The 19,609-nt window shown below is 44.9% G+C and overlaps 1 protein-coding gene across 1 annotated transcript; it reads right to left on the bottom strand.

The window, feature by feature from the left end:
* Window positions 1-941: 941 nt before the first annotated feature.
* LOC141548697 (HAUS augmin-like complex subunit 7) lies at window positions 942-18,735 on the bottom strand. The gene is made up of 7 exons (XM_074277766.1): window positions 18,642-18,735; window positions 12,279-12,346; window positions 7,649-7,710; window positions 4,757-4,851; window positions 1,979-2,093; window positions 1,792-1,857; window positions 942-1,164 (listed from the first exon to the last, which is right to left on the bottom strand). The coding sequence occupies exons 4-7, from the start codon at window positions 4,816-4,818 to the stop codon at window positions 970-972; spliced, it is 438 nt and encodes a 145-aa protein (XP_074133867.1). The 5' UTR covers window positions 4,819-4,851; window positions 7,649-7,710; window positions 12,279-12,346; window positions 18,642-18,735; the 3' UTR covers window positions 942-969.
* Window positions 18,736-19,609: the final 874 nt, after the last annotated feature.

Genomic DNA, 19,609 nt, shown 5'->3' with positions numbered 1-19,609 from the left:
CAACTGTACATCAAAGAAAGACTGAAGTACAACAAGCAACAACCTCACAACGTGCAAATTGGCAAAAATAGTGGAAAATTGCAAGAGTCAGTGTTGGAGAGAGTAAGGCAGTAGGCACACTAATGCATTGTTGGTGGAGCTGTGAATCACTATGATCTTTTAGAAAAGCAATTAAATTAAGCAAATAAAGTGACTAAAATATCTATAATTTTTGATCAAAAGATTCCAATGCTAGACATATCCACTAATGAGGTGACTGACAAGAAGAAAATCCCAAATGCCAAAATATTTAAAGCAGCACTTTTTTTGTGACAACAAGGAAATGAAAACTAAATAAAGGACCGTGGATTGGGGAATGGTTAATCAAATTGTGCTGCATCAATATAACAGAATATTACTGTGAAATGGTGAATATGATGAATGGAGAGCAGCATGGAAAGGTTTACATGATTTGATATGGTGAAGTAAATAAATGCAAGAAAAAAATAAACATAACTATACATCAGAAGTAGAAAAATCCAACACAAAACAATCAAAAGTGAATTTTACAAAATTACAAAAAAGAAGAGTGACTGTAAAAAGATGAGAAGCAAGCTTCAGAGGGGGGAGGTCTATATGTGATTACATTGTGTACATTGGAATTTTTTTCTATTATTGATCATTTTTGCTATTTTCCCCCTCCTCTTTTTAATTCTTCAAAAATATTTGTAATATGAGATGACTTTTGGAGAGGAGCAAATGGAGGGATACTAGGAAAAATGCTAGTGATATGATAAACAAAATATGTAAATAAAATTTTATATTTAAAAAAGGGGGTAAAATCTCCTTTGGGACATACTCTGGACAATAGGGGAGGGGAGCCTCCTGGCCCTGAGAACATCATCATGACCATAGAGGTTACTGTCTGCAGGAGCTGATGACAAGTCCCAGTTCAGACTGAAGTTCATCAGGGAGGGGCCAGGAGGGAGGTCACATGGGGCTTACCTGGTTCAAGAGCATTAGCGTCTCATTTATAGATTGAAATAATGGACCACAAGGGTTGATGTTGGGGGTTGGGTGATCACAGAACTCATGAAGCTCATTCTCATAAATGTCTATGAAAACTATGAATGGAAATAAGGTGCCGCTACCTTGGCTGGAGATTTTCCCACAGTGGGAAGAAGGCTGCAAAACCAGACACAAGAGATCAAGGCCTTCACTCTGTGAGCTTCCAAGAACCTTGTTGGGGGCTCCCCCACTGCCTTGGATCACACTGATACAACAGGCAGCACGTGGACCTCAGTTTCTCCCTCAGTCTTACAAATGGGCATGAATGCATGTGTGCAAGCTCCAGTGGAACCAACAAGTATTGACTGAATACTTCCTGGGCTCTTGGGGCTGCGCTGTGGGGGCTACAGAAGGACCCACTGATGCAGCAGCTGAGGACAAGGCACCAGGTTACAAAGACAAACAGCAGATAACGCTTGCCCTCAATGACCTTTTACTCAAGTGGGGGAGGCAAGCCAACCCAGTTCCCCATATGAAAGGGAATCAAGGTAAGGAACACACAGGGTTGGCAAGCAATGCAGGTCAGTGGCTGGAGGAACTCGATTCCAGAGGCCAGAGACCGTTACTTCAGCAGAACATAAACATAAACTCCTCAAGGGCAGGAACTGACTGTCCTTATGTCCCCAATGTCTGGCGCACAGAAGTGTTTAAGGAGTGGAAAGCTTTCCCAAGATCTGAAAGGGATCTCACCTTCCAGCTTCTATGGAACCACCTCTTTAGCTCCCCCAGAATCGGGTTACTCACCTTCTTGGGGAATCCGGCGGGATTTGGTGAAAACAGCCTACTGGTGCCCTCCTGACGGCAGAGGACCTTGGGGAGGGAGAGCCGGCAGCGGTAAATTCCATTATCCTAGTCCCTCATCTTCTCCCAATTCATGTCATCCCACATTCCCGGGGACCCCGCGCTCTCCTCCTTCCCCTGCTTCTCTCACCTCTTCCTTGTGTGCCTGCAGCATTTCAGTGAGTTTATTCAGTTTTTCAGAAAGCTCTTCCACCTTGATCTTTGCCCCCAGTGGTTTGGGAGGAGAGGGCCTGGAAGGAACGGGCCTGGAAGGAGAAGCAAGTCAGCTTCCTAAGCATACCCCTGCCCACAAACAGATGGGGCCAAGGTCAGGTGAGAGTGATGGCACGTACAAGGACCACAGGGGTGGAATGAAAACGTTCTCGGGACAGGACGGGGAACAGATCTCCTTCTCGGGACAGGACGAGGAATAGATCTCCTTGGGGCAGGAGGGGACCAGGAACAGATCTCCTTCCCAGAAGCAGACTCCATGCTACAAAATGAAGAGTCCCTTCTCTGAGGGGCTCTCCAGGTAGGAAGAGGAATCACCAGTGACTACCATGGGCATGCATTAGGTCCCCGGGGAGGGAGCACGAGAACATCAAGCAAGGGACAGAAAGCGTTCACAAAACCAGCGCTGTTGGGGATGGGAGGATGAGGGAAGGAAAGCGGCAGCAGAGCTCTTTGTTCCTTCCCGTGTCTCCAAAAGGGCGACATGAAGCCTGAGGGATGCTCTACAGAGGATGCTTGGCAGGGCTGAGGGATGCTCTGTGTGTATGAAAATCTTAGGCGGGGGCAGGGGCGGCTTAGGGCTCTGGAAAGGGGCAGCCTCTCACAAAAGCTTCTCCCTATGCCCTGTCAGTCACTGCCAGTCTATACTGCAGGGCTCCTTAAGGCACAAGGCCCAGGAAGATGGCTCCCCCAAAAGGAGGCCATCCATTCAATCCACAAGTATGTGTGAAGCGCTTCCTAGGTACTAGGCCCCAGAAACATGGCTGTTGCTTGCTAAAAAGCTGAGGACCAAACAGTGACTCCAGCCAGATGGTCCCCAGGATCCCTGCTGGAGAGTTGTGAAAAGAGGGAACTGGCTCTGCCACTTTACTGGCTATGTGACCTTGGGCAAGTCCTTCCCTCTACTTCACCCTCAGTTTTCTCATGTAAAAATAACCTGCACATCTCTTACTTTAAAGTACCAAAGGAACATGTCCTTTGTAAATTCTGATACATGAAACGTGCTGGTCATCAGCATTATGGCGGCTCTCCTTTTCTATGTGCCTGAGGCAGTCCAGAGAAAAATTGAGCCTTGTCCCTTGGCACAGTGGCCTGGCCTACCAGATGTGGTGGTACTTGTAGCTGTCATCGCTGTTGCTGCTGTTGTTTGCCCTTCGTTTTTGACATCAGGGAGGAGATGCAATGACATGCCATTGAGTTCGATTTAATCCAGGCAAAGTCACCTGCCTCACCTTCCCCTCCAGAGCCATCTGGGTACAGTGGCCAGATGATGGGAGATGGCCCAGCTACCTCCGGTTTCTTGGCCAGAGCTCACACTGATAGTAGTGAGAAGCTGCCAGGTCTCTCAATCGCCCAAGACTGGGTGGAATTTTTATCAAGAGCCCTGAAAGGAAACTCTGTTCTCTCCTGCCCCCCGACTCCCCCCTGCTCAGCCTTCTTCCCCTCACCAGCCTATCTTAGCTCGTGCGATTTATGTGCCACACTACGGCACCGATTCGGAACGCATCAGTGGCCTAAGGCCCAACCTGAGCCAATGGACGTTGGGTCACCCTTCTTTACAGGGGCAGATACTCCCACAGGGACAAGAGGGAACTTGTGTTAGGTGGTTTTGATTTTTACTTAAATTGGTGTCCCCAAGTCATCTGTTATAGAGTCAAGCATTCTTTGTAGTATCCCTGAGGATGAGTCTGCTGCAGAACGCTGACTCAGCTACAGCATCTGGACCTGCAGGCCACTCGAGGCCTCTAGCCATAGGGGTTCCTTTTCCAGGCCCTCAAGCACATACTTTTCAGAAACATTTTCCTTCTTTTCAGAATGGGGCTCTACTACTGGAAGGAAAGGGTTTGACTTGGGGTCTCTGATCTCCTGAGGTATATTTGGATTTTGTTAACATCATTTTTTTCTTCATTAAGTCACAGATGTTCAAGTTCATTCTGCAAATGGGATCATGATGATGTCCCACTGAGGCCAATCCAACTCAAAAGCAATTTCCCAGAGTCAGAGGTGGGGTAAATGAGGACCACACCCTTCCCCATACCAGGCTTCAGCCTCATCTGAGTGCCAGACACAAACTTTGGACAACCCTCGGTTTCATGGAGGAAATGCCTTCATTCGAAACCCCAGCTCCCGAGAAGCCCAGCCTCTCCGATCCAGCTCCCATTGGTCCCCAAACCATGCTGACCCTTCCGGCTCAGTGACAAGAGCCTTCCTCCAAACCCTAAGAGCTTCACTGGCCAGGCCATTCATGGAGCAATCCGTTCCAGATTGCCCAGCGTTATTTTCTCTTCTATCCTTTTTTCTCTCCTTCCAGAGTGCTACTTAATTTTTCACAAACATATGTTCTCTCTATGTTAACTCTTTGAAACCAGGGGCCATGTATAATGTTCTTGGTCTCCCCCAGAGCCCAGGGCTAGGCCCTGTTGCTCATTAAGTATCTGTTTATTCATGTAGTTTCATCACCTATAAGCCCTGATGGGACAGAAGGGGAGTCGCCCTCTGAAGTCAGGCCTGGATTCCTGCCTTGGGTGGGAAGTTTTATTGTATGACCTCTACAATCCTTTCCAACTGTGCGAATCTACACATCTCAGCCTGAGAGAACAGAACCAAAATAAAAGGGTGTAAAGTGCATCTCCTCACTCCCACCCCCTCTACCAGTTCTCTCCAGGATCTCCCAGGAGAGCATCCCCTGGCTTTTTACCTGGCACACTTGTCACTAAATTCAGAGCTCAAACTTTCTATCAGATTCATTGCTTCGTTCATGAATCCAAGTTGTCGCTTCCCCTGGGTACAGCCCTGTAAAAAGAACACACAAACATCTTTTGTTGAACAAATATAAGACCACAAAGAGACCAGCTTTCACCAGCACCTCTTATTCTCCAAACTCAGTGCCTCATGTTCTGTGGCGTGCTGGAAAGAATTCTGGGTGGGAAGTCAGAGAACCTGCGTTTAGAGCTGTTAACTGTGAAACCTTGAGACACCTTAGGTTCTGGGGCCTCGGTTTCCTGTTTTGAAAATTGGGAATAACGACACCTGTCTCACTTCACCCACAGTTATTGGGGAAGTGAAAGCGGACGTTGGAAACATACAAAACTATTATATAATAACTGTGTTCAAAAGTAATACAGCCAGGCTTTTTAGGAGGCAGCAGAAGCAAAGACAAACATAGCATCCTCATTTCCACTAGTCCCTTCCAGAATCTAAACATGACTGGCTAGAATTTAGCTTTAACTCTAAGATGGAATTGCACTGGATTCAGTGCCATGACTTAATTTTCCTTTAAAAAACAATCTCCTAAGTCTCCCATCGGGGAGAACTAGTTAAACATTAGTCTATCTGGTAAGAATCTGGTGGTTGATGGGGTCATGTGTATCAAGAACGTGCCCTGCGAGCAGAGTTGAGGTGGTTTGGGGTTGCATGAACACAGTCCCGGTGGCCAGGACGGAGGAGATGGAGGCAGCTCTGCATCGTGTCCTTGGAAGGGCCCAGCTGGACTATGAGGTGGTGAGTTGTGGGTATCCCAGTCTCCTCAGTACCAGAAGGAGAACATACTCAAGTAAATGGCCAAGGCGGCAAGGGGCCTCGAGATAAGCCCGCGTGAGGAAAAGGTGGAAATGGAGAATTGGTGGGCCAGGGATGAAAGGAAACATGAGGGTTGTCTTCATGTATCTGACAGGCTCTTCTATTACAGACAACGAGGCTGGTTTTTATTTTTCTTGGTCCTCAGAGGATAGAACTCGGAGTAATGGATATCCAGTTGCCTAGAAGCCTAGTTTAGTCTAAAGGGAACAATGTCTTCCAGGGGTCCTCAAACTTTTGAGAGAGGGGGCCGGTTCACTGTCCCTCAGACAGTGGGAGGGCCGGACTATAGGAAAAACAAAAGCTCACCCTCTGTCTCCGCCCCTCAGCCCATTTGCCAGAACCCCGAGGGACACATAAACGTCCTCAGGGCCCACGGGCCATAGTTTGAGAACCCCCGGACAATGAGAACCAAACAGGAATCATGGTGCTTCAGGGGCTCAGAGATTCCCTCTTCCCAGGGGTCTCTGGTCAGGCTGCTTCCTGTCTGGTGGGTGAGGCCTGTCCACATCCTAAGTCAGCCTTCAAACAGAGGCGTGCAACAGTGTCCCAAATGCGTCACAGCAATTCCCCACCTGATTTTCAGCCAGTCAAAGTCAATCAGGCAGACCAAAGGCTGCCATCTGTTTGCGGCACCCTGGATGCCCAAGGGCCAAGAGCTGCATTTGAATCCTCACTCTACCATCTACCACCTGCGATAACTTGGAAAAAATCATTTAAATTGTCCGCCTCAGTTTCCTCATCTGTAAAATGAGGAAGTTGGCTCCTCAGCTCTAAATAGATGACTGGGATTCTCCTTGGGTGGGAAGGAGCAGGAAGGACAAAGACCTGGGAGAAAGCCACAAACAGGGCTGACATTTCTGCGTGTGAACTGCTCTCCCCTAGCACAAAGCCAAAAGTTTGACTGGATCTCCAAGCGCGTTAACTCCATCACCCTGCCCTTCTCCTTGTTTTATCCCGGGAGCCGTCATTCGGCCCGTTTCCGCACCTGGGACATGAGGGGACAGTGGCATATTCCCTGCCTGTCGCCGTTCCTACCCAGTCACCAGCTGCCACGAGCCTACCTCTGTCCCCACCGCTGCGCCCGTTCCACGTCCCATTCACCCGAACCATTTACAAGGGCTGCTCAGGTCACGGCCAAATCCCAGGCCACCTCCTCCCTGAAGCCCTCACGGATGCTGCCTTTGGGGGAACTGACTTTCTCCTGGCTAAGCTCCGAGAACTGGGCTTTGCAGTTCCCTAAAGCTCTTGATGTAGACTGAGATGCTGATAATGACCTCAAGGGTGGGCAGGGTGGGCAGGGTGGGCATGGGGGGTGTACATGAATGCCCAGAAGCACCTTCCTGCTGCCTGAGGGTATCTTTCCCTAGTCTAACCTCTGAACGCCCCCCCCCAGGCTCTAAGCACAGCTCCTGCGTACAATAGGGAGGGAGGGACGGAGGGAGGGAGGGAGGGAAGGAGGAAGGAAGGAAGGAAGGAAGGAAGGAAGGAAGGAAGGAAGGAAGGAAGGAAGGAAGGAAGGAAGGAAGGAAGGAAGGAAGGAAGGAAGGAAGGAAGGAAGAGAAGGAAGGAAGGAAGGAAGGAAGGAAGGAAGGAAGGAAGGAAGGAAGGAAGGAAGGAAGGAAGGAAGGAAGAGAAGGAAGGAAGGAAGGAAGGAAGGAAGGAAGGAAGGAAGGAAGGAAGGAAGGAAGGAAGGAAGGAAGGAAGGAAGCGAGGGAGGGAGGGAGGGAGGGAGGGAGGGAGGAAGGAAGGGAGGAAGGAAGGAAGGGAGGGAGGAAGGGAGGAAGGAAGGAAGGAAGGAAGGAAGGAAGGAAGGGAAGGGAGGAAGGAAGGAAGGAAGGAAGGAAGGAAGGAAGGAAGGAAGGAAGGAAGGGAGGGAGGGAGGGAGGGAGGGAGGGAGGGAGGGAGGGAGGGAGGGAGGGAGGAAGGAAGGAAGGAAGGAAGAGAAGGGAGGGAGGGCAGTAAAAAAGGAGGGAAGGGAGGAATATGTGAGTGAGCGGGTCCTCTCTCTTACCTTAATGAGATCCTGATCGTCTGGTCTGCACAGCTTCAATTTGTGACCAAGCCTAGTGAGGTCTGCCAAGATGAAAAAGACCCAGTTATTGCCATCATGAGGTGGGGAGAGGGCCGCTCAGTGCCTCCGACACCAGGTCTCCGACTCTCGCTAGGAGCAGCCGGGTCTCCCACAGAAGCTGGGCTTCCTTCAGTGCAGGGAAGGGTTTGGGCAGCACAGTTAGGACGGCCCAGCAAGTGGGAGCTCAGGTAGCTCCAGGGAAGAGCAGAAAGGGAGAAAACCCCGCCAGACTGACCAAGGGGAAGCCCTGGGGGGGAGAAGGCAAAGCCAGAGTGGACTAGGCTCTGAATGCTAATCCTCCCCCCAGGCCTAACTAATCCCCCATAAACTGTGAAAGCCCAAGCCAATCTCCTTCCCTCTCTGGCCCCAGGCTCCTCATCTAGAGGAGGTGAGAGCCTGAGCTGGAAGCCGCCTCCCAAGGTCCTGAGTGGAAGCAGAGAGCTCCTGGGGCCCAGAATGCCGAGCCAGGAGAGCCGAGTTCCGATCCCACTTCTGAGCCGACCCGCAGGCCCCGGCATCCCCGCACTTTGGGCCCCGTGCACCCGCGCACTTTGGGCCCCGTGCACAACACGAGACCCTCGGAGCAGACGGCCCTGGGCGCCCTCCCAGCCGGAGGGACGCCCATGCCCGGTGCTTCTCCCAGAGGGCAACAGCTGTGAAGGAGGGCCAGCTTTCTGGAGGGGGGGGGGGCGGCGAGGTGCCAGGAAGGGAGCCACACAAACGCTAATGCCAAGGTGAGCTCACACTGGGGACGAGTGAGGGGGGGTCCGAATCCAGCCTGGGCCGGACAATCAGTGCAAATGACCAGTCCCGGGGACTTAGGACTGAGGTAAGAGCACTTATCTGTGTCACTAGCCATGGGAGTGGGGGGAGGGGGGGACCTACCTAATACAAAGAATGGGAATCAGCCGCATTTCTGTAGCTCACTAACTCTTCCCAACCTAATTGCGTGTTAAGGGGGGGGGCGGGCAACCCCCACAGCAACGTGTCTGCTTTGGAGCGGCTGCTCCATCCCAGATTGCTCAACTTCCGGAAAAGAGCCCCCCTTTTCTGCATTGTCTCCAATAGAGAGAACAGGGGAGGGGGAAGTGTCCTTGTGGTTGGGGAAAGAACCTGGAAGTCAGAGGGCTGGCTGAGCCAGGCCTGACGCCGCACTGACTTCTGGGGAGGAAGGGATCGGCTCCTCTCTGGACCTTCAACCCTAGTCTCTGTAAGTGGGGGGCAGTTGCCTTTGGCGCTGGCCCTTGTGCTGAAGTCTCTGCTCTGTGATTTACGACCACAAGGGCAGGGGGATGGCTTTCCTGAAAAAAGAACAACGAATTCCTGTTCTCTCCTCTTCCATCATCATCTAGACTCCAGCCACTTCTGAGCCCGTGCACAGGGGGCTCCTTGGGTCCCCTCAGCCAGGGATGCTGCTGTTCTCAGCATCAGCTCTGCCCCAGGCCTGGCCGGGAAGAGACCGAGTCAGCGCCCCCATCTGCTTCATTAGGCCGGCGCTGGCCGGGGCCAAAATCGGGGCGCAACGCGATTTTCCCTCTTCCACTCCATCTGGTTTCAGATGCGGCCTTCAGCCTCCAGTCCGTTTTGAAATGGAAAAGTTATTCGGCGTCTTAAGGGGCTGAGACTTTGCTCAGATTTTCCTAAAGTTCCTAACTGAGTCAGGAACAATTTCTGCCAAAAGACGGAGCGCAAACAGGAGGTTACAGAGAAATCTCTGTGAGACCTTGACTGCAGGGCTGGTCCTCAGAACACCACGTGTAACATCTGCGTGCACACCCGAGGGTACATGTGTGCCATAGACCCACACAGACGGCCCTCCAGGAGAGACCAATCATGATTGACTCTTCCCTACCCACACCCAGAAGCGTCTCCCCGAAAGCCTCTACCCCTGGCCCGGCCAAGAAGGTGGGCTTTGTCTGCTTCTTGGATTCTCTGCTTTGGCAGGGCCTCCTGTCCAAGCCTCTCATGCGAGGCCTAATTCTAAGAAGCTGTATAAACATTCACAGACTTCTGAGTCGCTCCGATGGAAATAAAGTATAGCTACCAAGGGGAGCAATTAAATAAGTCTGCTTGCTGAGCAGACTTTGGCCAAGTTCGGAGTTTTCCAAGGGGAAATGCCAAATGAAGCAATAATTTCTTGTCTTCTTTCCTTAGGTTTATTTCCTTAATTTCTTTTTAACTTGTCTTTTTGCTGCAGCTAGCATTTTAAACACTGTAGCAAATAACAGTGGTGATGATGGATTTCCCTGCTTTACCCCTGATTTTACTGAAAAGGCCTTTAGTGTTTCCTCCATTACTGATAATGCCAACTTTTTATTTAGACAGTACTATTAAGAAACTCTGTTTTTTTCTAAGCCCTTTAATGTTTTGTTTTGTTTTTACAAAAAAGAAGTGTTGTATTTTGTGGAAAGCTTTTCTTTCATCTACTTATATATTTTGTTATTTTATTGTTTTTGTTATGTCATGTACTATGCTTACAATTTTCCTCACTCTACAAAAAATCCAAGCTGGTGTAGTATATAATCATTTTAATAAGTTGTTGTAGGAATTGATTTTAGAAAAACCTGGCCAGGGTGGGGGTGGGGGACAACTAGGTGGCGCAGTGGATAGAGCACCAGCCCTGAAGTCAGGAAGACCCAAGTTCAAATCTGCTCTCAAACACTTAACACTTCCTAGCTGTGTGACCCTGGGCAAGTCACTTAACCCCAGCCTCAGGGAAAAAAGAAAAACCTGGGAAAAGTTACAAGAACTGATGCAAAGTGAAGTGAGCAGAACCAGAACTAGGAGAATATTGTACCTAGTAATCACAATATTCTATGATGATTAACTGTGAATGATTTAATTATTCCCAGAAATACAATGATCTGACACAATTCCTAAGGACTCATGATGAAAAAATGTTATCCAGCTCCAGAGAAAGAAGTAACAGTTTGCATGTGGATTAAAACAAACTATTTTTCACTTTACTTCTTCTTTTTTTTGGGGGGGGGAGTCTATTTCTTTTTTCAAAACATGACTAACATAGAAATATATTTTGCACAATTGCACATTTATAAGCTACATGAAATTGCTAGCCATTTCAAGGAGGGGACAGATGAGATAGAGAAAAAAGAAAATTTTGAACTCAAAAAAATTTTTAAAAGACTTAAAATTTTTTTTATATGTAATTGAGAAAAAAAAATATTATTAACAACCAAGCTGTTGTAGGGATGGTGAGGTGGGGTATTTTATTGATCTCTGGATTTGAGTTAAATTTGATCTCTAACTCTTATTTGGTGTAAGAACTGAGCAAGTTATTTAATTAATCTGACCCAGTTTTCTCATCTATAAAACTGGGATAATGATGCCACTCACCTCCACAGTAGTGAGGATTAAAATTTGAATTTGATATTTGTCAAGTAATTTGCAAACTTTGAAGTTATATGTTATTATATATATATATATACATATATATATATATAGTATTATTATAATACTATAATACTATTATTATTAGGTGAGGGCTCTCAGTAATATTTTATTCCCTACTTTTTAGTACATTAGAGAGAATAGTCTTTTTCTTTCTATGTATCAGGATTATATCTGCCTCAGAAAAGCTACCTGACATTTTGCCTTATTGTAAACTAGTTAGATACTACCAGAATCAATTCTTTGTATGTACTAGAATTCACTGCTCAGTCTATCTGGTTCTGGTGTTTTTTTTTATCTACGGAGTTCCTTCGTGGTTTGTTCAGTTTCTTTTTTAGGAATTGGGTTAAATTCATTAGTTTTTACTTTGTTAATATGACCATTTTATATATATTTTTAAATATTCATCTATTTTACAGAAATTATCAGTTTTGTTGGCAATGCCCAATCACTATTCTTAAAACCTGATAATGGAACCCCCTTCTCCTGTCTCAGGAATGAGGTGACAGACTAGTCGGATGTGGTCCCCCTAGGCCACCTGCCTAACTGAAGAAGGGTTCCCTTCCTGGGATGCACAGCAGATGATAAAAAAAAATCTCAGGGAATTTTGAAGTCAAGGGAAGAAAGGCTTTTAGAACCCTGTATTTTGGAAAGTTTGGTTAATATAGAGTACTTTATTTTTGTAATGTAATGTAATGTAATGTAAATTTGTAATGTAATGTAAATGTAATTTTTTGGAATGGCTAAAAAGTGTGGTTTGCTTAACTATACCTGTTATTGTATGGGAGAAATAGTTATGTGGAAAATTAAAAAGGTCAAATGATAATGCTCCCATCCTCCACCCCCCAAGGGAAGAAAAGAATGCTAAGGAAACATTTGTAAAAAAAACAGTAACAAGAGCAGAAAGAAGTTCAGATGAAGACAAAAACAAGCAGGGAAGCACTGGGAACAACTGCGTTAATTTTAACATCTACTTAACTTAAATGAATGAAATTCAACAAGCTGAATATAATAGAGACGAATCAGTTCACCAACAAACCTCAATTTTCTCTTCTCCTTTGTAGGAGGAAATGTTTGCCTGTGTTGATGTTTGTCAAATTCAAAATAATGTTAAAGGACTGAGGAAAGACCAAATAAAGCCACTGACATAATAAAGTTGTACCTATTATTTTGTCTTCAGCATTAGAATCCTGCCAAGTGTCAAATGATTCTTGAAATGGGGGATGCAATCTAAAGGGAAAGAACAAAGTATAATGTGACATGGTGTTATAGCTTGGAAGAAACTATGCTCATTATGAATTTCTAAGATTTATAGAAAATCTTTATCTTGAAGGTAAGCTACCTAATTTTTTAAAAAAGGGGGTAACAGATGGTAGAATGGAGCATGGAAAGGGACATGGCAATTAGAGTTTCAAGTTGCTTGCCAAACACCTTTCTATGTGTCACATCTCCCCTCTCTTTATTCCTTCCTGTTATGGTTCTACCAATGGCCCCAGACATCTCTCACCAAAGTAGCCAGTACATATTCAGTTGGCTTTTTCCCTCTTGAAACCCATGGCATCTTCAAGGTGCCAAGCCTGTGCAGTTTGAGCAAGGGCCTGGTGCTCCATTTATAATCGATGGATTCCCCTGAATGTAACTGACATTGACTTATTGCTGGGTGTCCCTAAAATGAGGCATTAGCATAAGCAAGGAGGCAGCTTAACTAAGCCCTTTACTTCTTGGCTTTCCTTATGCTTAGATTCAACTTTAAGATTGATTGTGAACAGTTGTGTTAAGGGGATAAATTTGCCACTTAAAGGGCTTTTCCTGAATATTACCGAATATCTTTGGTGTTCACAGATCATAAGCCATCAGACAAGGGTCTTTAGAGTTATTGCCAAACCCTCCTTTTACATTGATAGAAACAGGATCTAAGAGGAAACAAATTTGTCAAAGGCTCTGTTGCCTCTTCTGCTCCACCAGTGACCAGCCAGCATTGCAAAGGAGAACTTGGAAAACTGATATATGGAACAGCCAAAAGTGACTGAATTGTACAAACTGAAGCCATGTGCCTAAATGACACAAAAGAACAGCCCCAAGTCTGGAGGGATGAAAGAGCTAATTAAATGTACAATTTTCTCTACCTCAGTTGTACAACCTGCTATTTAATAGTCCAGCATTCAACCTGATTTGGAGAGGGGGAAGTAGGGAAAGGCTGCTTTGTTCAGGAAATAGGCACATTTATGCCTTGTCTTGGGTGCTAAGGAAATATTCCTAATTAGAAGGCATAAAACATAAAGGAGAATACACAAAGATTTGCTATCTTTCAAGTTTTCTAAAGACAAATAAACTACTTCAACATCTTAAAATGGTGTGTAAAAACCCAAATGACCTTATTAGAGAAACTACACAATCCACGTTGTTTTATTGGATAGGTTTTACTCAGTTTCTAAAATGACAACAAGGAAATCAAGGGGTGAAGGGAAACCATATGGTCCTTGCTTGTAAAAAAACAAGGATCCCTAATCAAGAGCTTCTGCTTCCTGTGGCAAGGCTTATTGCCTTTCCAGGTTCCTCTAGCCACCTGCCTAACTGAGGAAGGGTTCCCATCCTGGGGCTGCACAGCGGATGATAAAAAATCTCAGGGAATTTTGAAGTCAAGGGAAAAAAGGCTTTTTTAGAATCCTGTATTTTAGAAAGTTTGGTTAATATATAGTACTTTATTTTTGTACTGTTTTCTACAAAACAAAACGCATTAAGAAATGCAGTTAGATCTCCTGGACTCTATGCTTTGGTTTGCTATAAAAACATCGCATTTCCTACATGTGGAGAGGGTGAAAGCCTGTCAGAGCCACACCATCTCTGCTGTGGGCAATTCTGCCACCTGGCCACCTCCTCATGCCGGGCATTTCTTGCCCCGTGACCCAGAAGCTGAGAGTTGGCAGAGGAATCTGTGGCCACCTAGTTCAACCAACCCCAAAAGAATCCTTGCTAAAACATCCTGACGAGTGGTCATGTATCTCTTCCCAGAAAGCATCAACTCAATAGAGCAAAGGCCTTCCTTAGTTTCCTTTAATGTGCATTCTAGAGACTAGTACAACCTAGAATAGGAAAAGCTGGTAAAAATGGTTTGATTTTTGTTTTTAAAATCAGAATTGGAAAGAGGTTTTGAGGGGTTTTGAAATGTTGCCAAAGCTTTAGAGTTCTGGTCTGCAGACATCTTTTCCTGCTACATACACTATTTCCAGCCTGGGCTGAGCAAATTTACTAATCCTTTTATTTGGAAGCTCCTCTCTAAACAAACAAAAACTTTCTGCCCTAATCTCTCACTTTCTTCTTGTAAAAAGACTTCAAGGCTCTTTTTAGCTAATTACTGCCCTAACACCTCCATCTTCCCAACAGCCCAGTCAGTCAATAGGCACTTATTAAGCACTTCATAAGTGCCAGGCACTTACTGAGGATACAGAGAAAAGCCAATCCCTGCCTTCAAGAAATTCATCACCTAATGGGGGCAGGGAAGAGAATCACCAAGGAAACAAATACATAACAAACTACATGCAAGATAAATAGGAAGTAAGGAACAGGAAAAGCACTAGAATGAAGAGGGATTGGGAAAGACTTCCTGTAGAAGGTGGGATTTAGCAGAAACTTGAAGGAAACCTGGAAGTAGAGATGAGGAGCAGAGCATTCCAGACATGGGGGACAGCCAGAGAGAATGCTGGGAGCTGAGAGATGAAGCATCTTGCTTGTGGAATAGCCAGGAGGCTGGGATCACTGGATCAAAGTGGAGTATGAAACTGTAAAGGTGGGGGGAAATGAGCTCATTATGAAAAACCTTGAGTGGCAAACAAGGCTTTGACAAGAGGGAGTCACTAGAATTTATCATTTTAGGAAAATCATATTGGTGGCTCAATGGAGGATGGATTGGAGTGCGGAGAGATTTGAGGCAGACAGACTCAGCATCAGGATGCTGCGGTACTGATGAGGGACTGCACCAGTATGGTAGTCATGTCAAAGGGCAGGAAAAGGCTTATTTGAAAGATACTACAAAGGTGAAATCAATAGGCTAAAGATTGGCTATGGGGTAGGCTATAGAGAGAGAATTAGGGATAACACCTAGGTGCTTACTCCGGAAAACTGGAAAGATGTTGGTACCCTCAACAGTAATAGAGAATTTTGGAAAGGGAGAAGGCTTGGGGAGGAAAGATTTTTAGTTCAGTTTCGTCTATAAATTTAAGATGTCTATTGAACATCCAATTTTAGATGTCCAAGAGGCAGCTGAAGATGAGAGATTAGGGGTCAACAAAGAGATTAGGGCAGGTTAAGTAGACTGAGAATCATCAGTATAGAGATGGTAATAAAATCCAAGGATCAGAAAGTGGAGTGACATAGAGGTCAGGACAGAACTCTGAAGGTCATCAACAGCTAGAGGCCGTGATGATCCAGCAAAGAGTGATGATCCAGTCTGACAGGTAGGAGAACCAGGAAGAGGGATGTCTTGAAATACTAGAGGGAAGAAATGACCAGCAGGATGAATACAGAGAGGCTTGGAGAGACTTCCATGAACTGATGCTGAGTGAAATGAGCAGAACCAGGAGATCATTATAAACTTCAACAATGATATTGTAAGAGGATGTATTCTGATGGAAGTGGAAATCTTCAGCATAGAGAAGAGCTAATCCAGTTCCAATTGATCACTGATGGACAGAATCAGCTACACCCAGAGAAGGAACACTGGGAAATGAGTGTTAACTGTTTGCATTGTTGTTTTTCTTCCTAGGTTATTTTTACCATCTGAATCCAATTCTTCCGGTTCTGCACACATATATTGTTTCTAGGATATACTATAACACATTTAACATGTATAAGACTGCCTGCCATCTAGGGGAGGGGGTGGAGGGAAGGAAGGGAAAAATCGGAACAGAAGGGAGTGCAAGGGATAATGTAAAAAATTACCCATGCATATGTACTGTCAAAAAAAGTTATGATTATAAAATTCATAAAAAATATAAATAAAGTAAAAAAAAAAAAGAAATCCTAGAGGGAAAAGAGAATCAAGGAGAAAAGGATGATCAACAGTATCAAAAGCTGCAGAGAAGTCAGGAGGGATGGGGGTTGAGAAAAGGCCACTGGACTTGGCAGTTAGGAGATCCTGAAGCAGTCTGAGAGGACAGGCTGATGGAATAATGAAGTTGGAAGCTGGAGTGTACAAGTTCATAAGAGCCAGAGGAAAGGAAGTGGAGGCATCTAATAGATGGCCTTCTCAAGCAGTTTAGCCACAAAGAGCAGAAGAGATATAGGATAAGAGTTAGCAGGGATCAAAGGATCAAGTGAAAGTTTTTCAAGGATGGAGAAACAGGGGCATATCGTTAGGCAGTAGGGAAAGAGCCAGTGGACAGAAAAAGTGAGTAGGGATGGCAGAGGGGAAATCTTTTAGAATAAACCGAATAGAACGGGATCACTTCTGAAGACAGAGAGGTTAGTTTTATTAAGGAGTGATGCTACCTTTTCACATGAGACAGGAGTGAAGGAGGAGATAATGGTGGAAGGCACCTGAGTGATATGACATGAGGAGAATGAAAGAAAAGATAATTTATGGTGAAAGGCCTCAATTTTTTCAGTTCAATGTGAGTCGAGGTTCTCAATTGAGAGTGGAAGGAGAGGGAGCCATGAGAAGTTTGAGGAGGGAGAGCAAGATGGAGAGCTGATGAGGTGTAGAAGAATTGCTTAGCAGCAGTGAGGACTTAATTAAAGTTGTGTAACAAAGTTGCAGTAAAACCAGTCAAAACTGTTCCAATTTTTTTTCCACTTTCATGTTGTAAATGACTGAAGGTCATGGTAAGAATGAGCCAAGACTGAAGCTTGACAATGCATGAGCAGCAATAGCATAAGAGACATTCAAGAGCAGAACGTGAAGTTCAGCTGGTTCACCAAGAGATCAAGGTGGGAAAACAGAGAATAGTACAGGGGTAATTCCAACTGTAGGGAACTGAAAGGCTAAGGGCCACACTGTGGACAAAGAGTAAGATTTGGCATGAGAAGGCAGCAGGAAAGGTGGAAAGTCAATATTGTGATGTGAGAAATGAATTTCAGCATCCTTATGCACATGGATAGTGCCTTTATGGGGATAGCAAGGACCAGAGTATCACCGTTTCTGTGTGTGGCCGGGCTGGAGTGAAGCGGTAGCTCAGGGAAGGGGGAGGAAGATGAGGAGCCGGCTAGTTAAGGCATTTAAGGGAGTGTTGAAGTTTCCTAGTAGGAAGGCAGCAGGTGGGGAGGAAAGAAAGATTGGGAGCCTCATTTGGAGGAAAAAAGGTTAAGAATTTTGAGAGAAATAACAATCAAAAGTGTGGGGAAATGGGTCCAAGAGGACTAGATTACAAACTATATTACAGAATAGAACCCATTAAAATGAAAAGAAGAATGAAACAACGGAGAATACAGAACATGCAGAAGAAAATGAAAATGGTACCAGAGTGTAAAATCAACCTCCAGACCCAAGATCCCAGGGTATGGACTCCTTAAACAAAACTGCTAGAAAACATCACGAGCAAATTAAACAAGAAATAGCCACTCCAAACTAGCAACAGGGAAAGAGGCAGGGGGGGGCTGGAAAGAAGAAAATAGACAATTTTGATCATTAATATTTACAATTGTTTTTCACATAAACAAAACCAATAGATCTAAAATTCAAAGGAAAACCATATTTTTCTGTGTACTTCAGTGACCTCCTGTTGTGCAGAAGATTAAATCAAAACTGTCTAGCTTCTTCACAACCTGACCCCCTCCTGCCTTTTCAAGCTCATTACTGCTCACTTTTCTTTTTGCCCTCTAGAGTCTAGCCAAAAAGTGAGGTTTTGATATTTCTCCATCACCTGGGTTTGTGCCAGTAGTAGATATCAAACATTTTCTTTTTCTATTTTTCTCAGCTCCTTGCGCCTATTCAGCCTAGGCAGTGCCTCCTCCTGGCTAGCTTCTAGTTCCTAAAATCCTAAAGTATCTCATCTTTATCTCATATCATATGTAAAGTATATCATATTTATCAAGTATTATCATATTTACAGGAAGGCATATACCTTCCTATAAGCTTGTTGTCTCTTTAAATAGAATAGAAGCTCCTTAAACTGATCTGTCTTTCTGTGTCTGTAACCCTGGTGCCTAACAGTGTTGTGCATAGTAGGGCTTTAACAAATGCCTGTCATAGATGGTGCACTGGCCCTGAAGTTGGGAGAATTTGAATTCAAATCCAGCCTCAGACACTCAATACTTTCTAGATTCGTCAGCCTGAGCAGGTCATTTAACCCCAATTGCTTCCAAAAATAAAACAAAGTAAAACACTTAAAAGCAAACAAACAAAACAAAAAAATGCTTGTCAGTGTGGTCTGTGTCCATTATGTGCCTGCCTGAAACAAGTGGTTTGTGAAGCTGATCTGGGGACACAATATGGCACTTTCTGGGGCCACAATTGCATGAAAATATGATAAACATGTCTGTCTGAGAAGCAGAGCTGCTTAGGCCACAGAGAAGAAGGTAGGGGCATTACCGTGTAAATAACCATGCCAGAATATCCAAACGGTAATTTGAAGGAGTACACAGGAACTGTTTGGCTGTCTTCAGCTTACTTTTATAAAGACCTTTGATGAATGGACAGTTCAAGCTCTGAATTAGGAAAAAGAAAAATCAGTTGTAGTTAAAAGGACGAGGAGAGGTCTTAATAAATAGTTTGACCCCCCCCTTTCCCCCCAACCTATGGCCAAAACATTTTTGCAGTAACCCCAACAAATGATCATGCAGTCATCAGGTTCACCCAGCTCTGGGAGCTCTCATCCCCTAGCTAGCTCTTCTCAGCTAAGCTTCTTGGAATATCCAGCTCTGCACAACATCCACAATCCTTTGTAATCTGACTTCTGACTCAGCTACTCAGCTCATCCTTCTCCAAGGCTACTAATGATCTCTTGGTTTACCAAATTTAACATACTTATTCTTCTTAGTCAATTTTCATAACACAAAGTATTTTCATTTTGCAACACTCATAGCTATTTAAAGGGCTTGCTTTAACTGAAATCTACCTTAGTCATTTCATGCTTATTTACTACTTATATTTATTTATAAAATACATATTTAGATTTATTTATGAACTATATTTATATTTACTTATTTACTTGAGAGGCATCACACTAGATATGGCAGGGGACAAAAAGAAAAAAATTAGAAACAGTTCAGCACAAGACAATTAAATATGAATATATGTGACTCTAACATAAGGTCAAACATGATATACAGTTTAAAAAAGGGTTTAGGAGAATAAGAACTCCTTTCTGCCTACATTGAGCAGAGAAGGCTTCCTGGAAAGAACCTTAGAAGGATGTGTAAGTACTCCCTAAATTTTCTAAATCCTAAAGTCACACAAAAATGGGAGTTGGTATTTCTGGTGGGGGCCGAGAGAACAGTGTGAGCCAAGGAAAGGAGGTAGACAAGCACAGCAATGCTAGTGTGAGCCAAGTGGTCCAG

This window comes from Sminthopsis crassicaudata, chromosome X (assembly GCF_048593235.1).
Source record: "Sminthopsis crassicaudata isolate SCR6 chromosome X, ASM4859323v1, whole genome shotgun sequence".
In the NCBI taxonomy this organism is placed as follows: Eukaryota; Metazoa; Chordata; class Mammalia; order Dasyuromorphia; family Dasyuridae; genus Sminthopsis; species Sminthopsis crassicaudata.
This window is presented reverse-complemented; position numbering and strand designations above follow the sequence as displayed.

Coding starts and splice junctions, on each gene's coding strand:
- LOC141548697 (XM_074277766.1), bottom strand. CDS start 4,818: ATGAACGAAGCAATGAATCTGATAGAAAGTTTGAGCTCTGAATTTAGT. Junction 2,094..4,756: donor TTTAGTGACAAGTGTGCCAG/GTAAAAAGCCAG, acceptor TTCTCCTTCCAG/GCCCGTTCCTTCCAGGCCCT. Junction 1,858..1,978: donor TGCAGGCACACAAGGAAGAG/GTGAGAGAAGCA, acceptor TCCCTCCCCAAG/GTCCTCTGCCGTCAGGAGGG.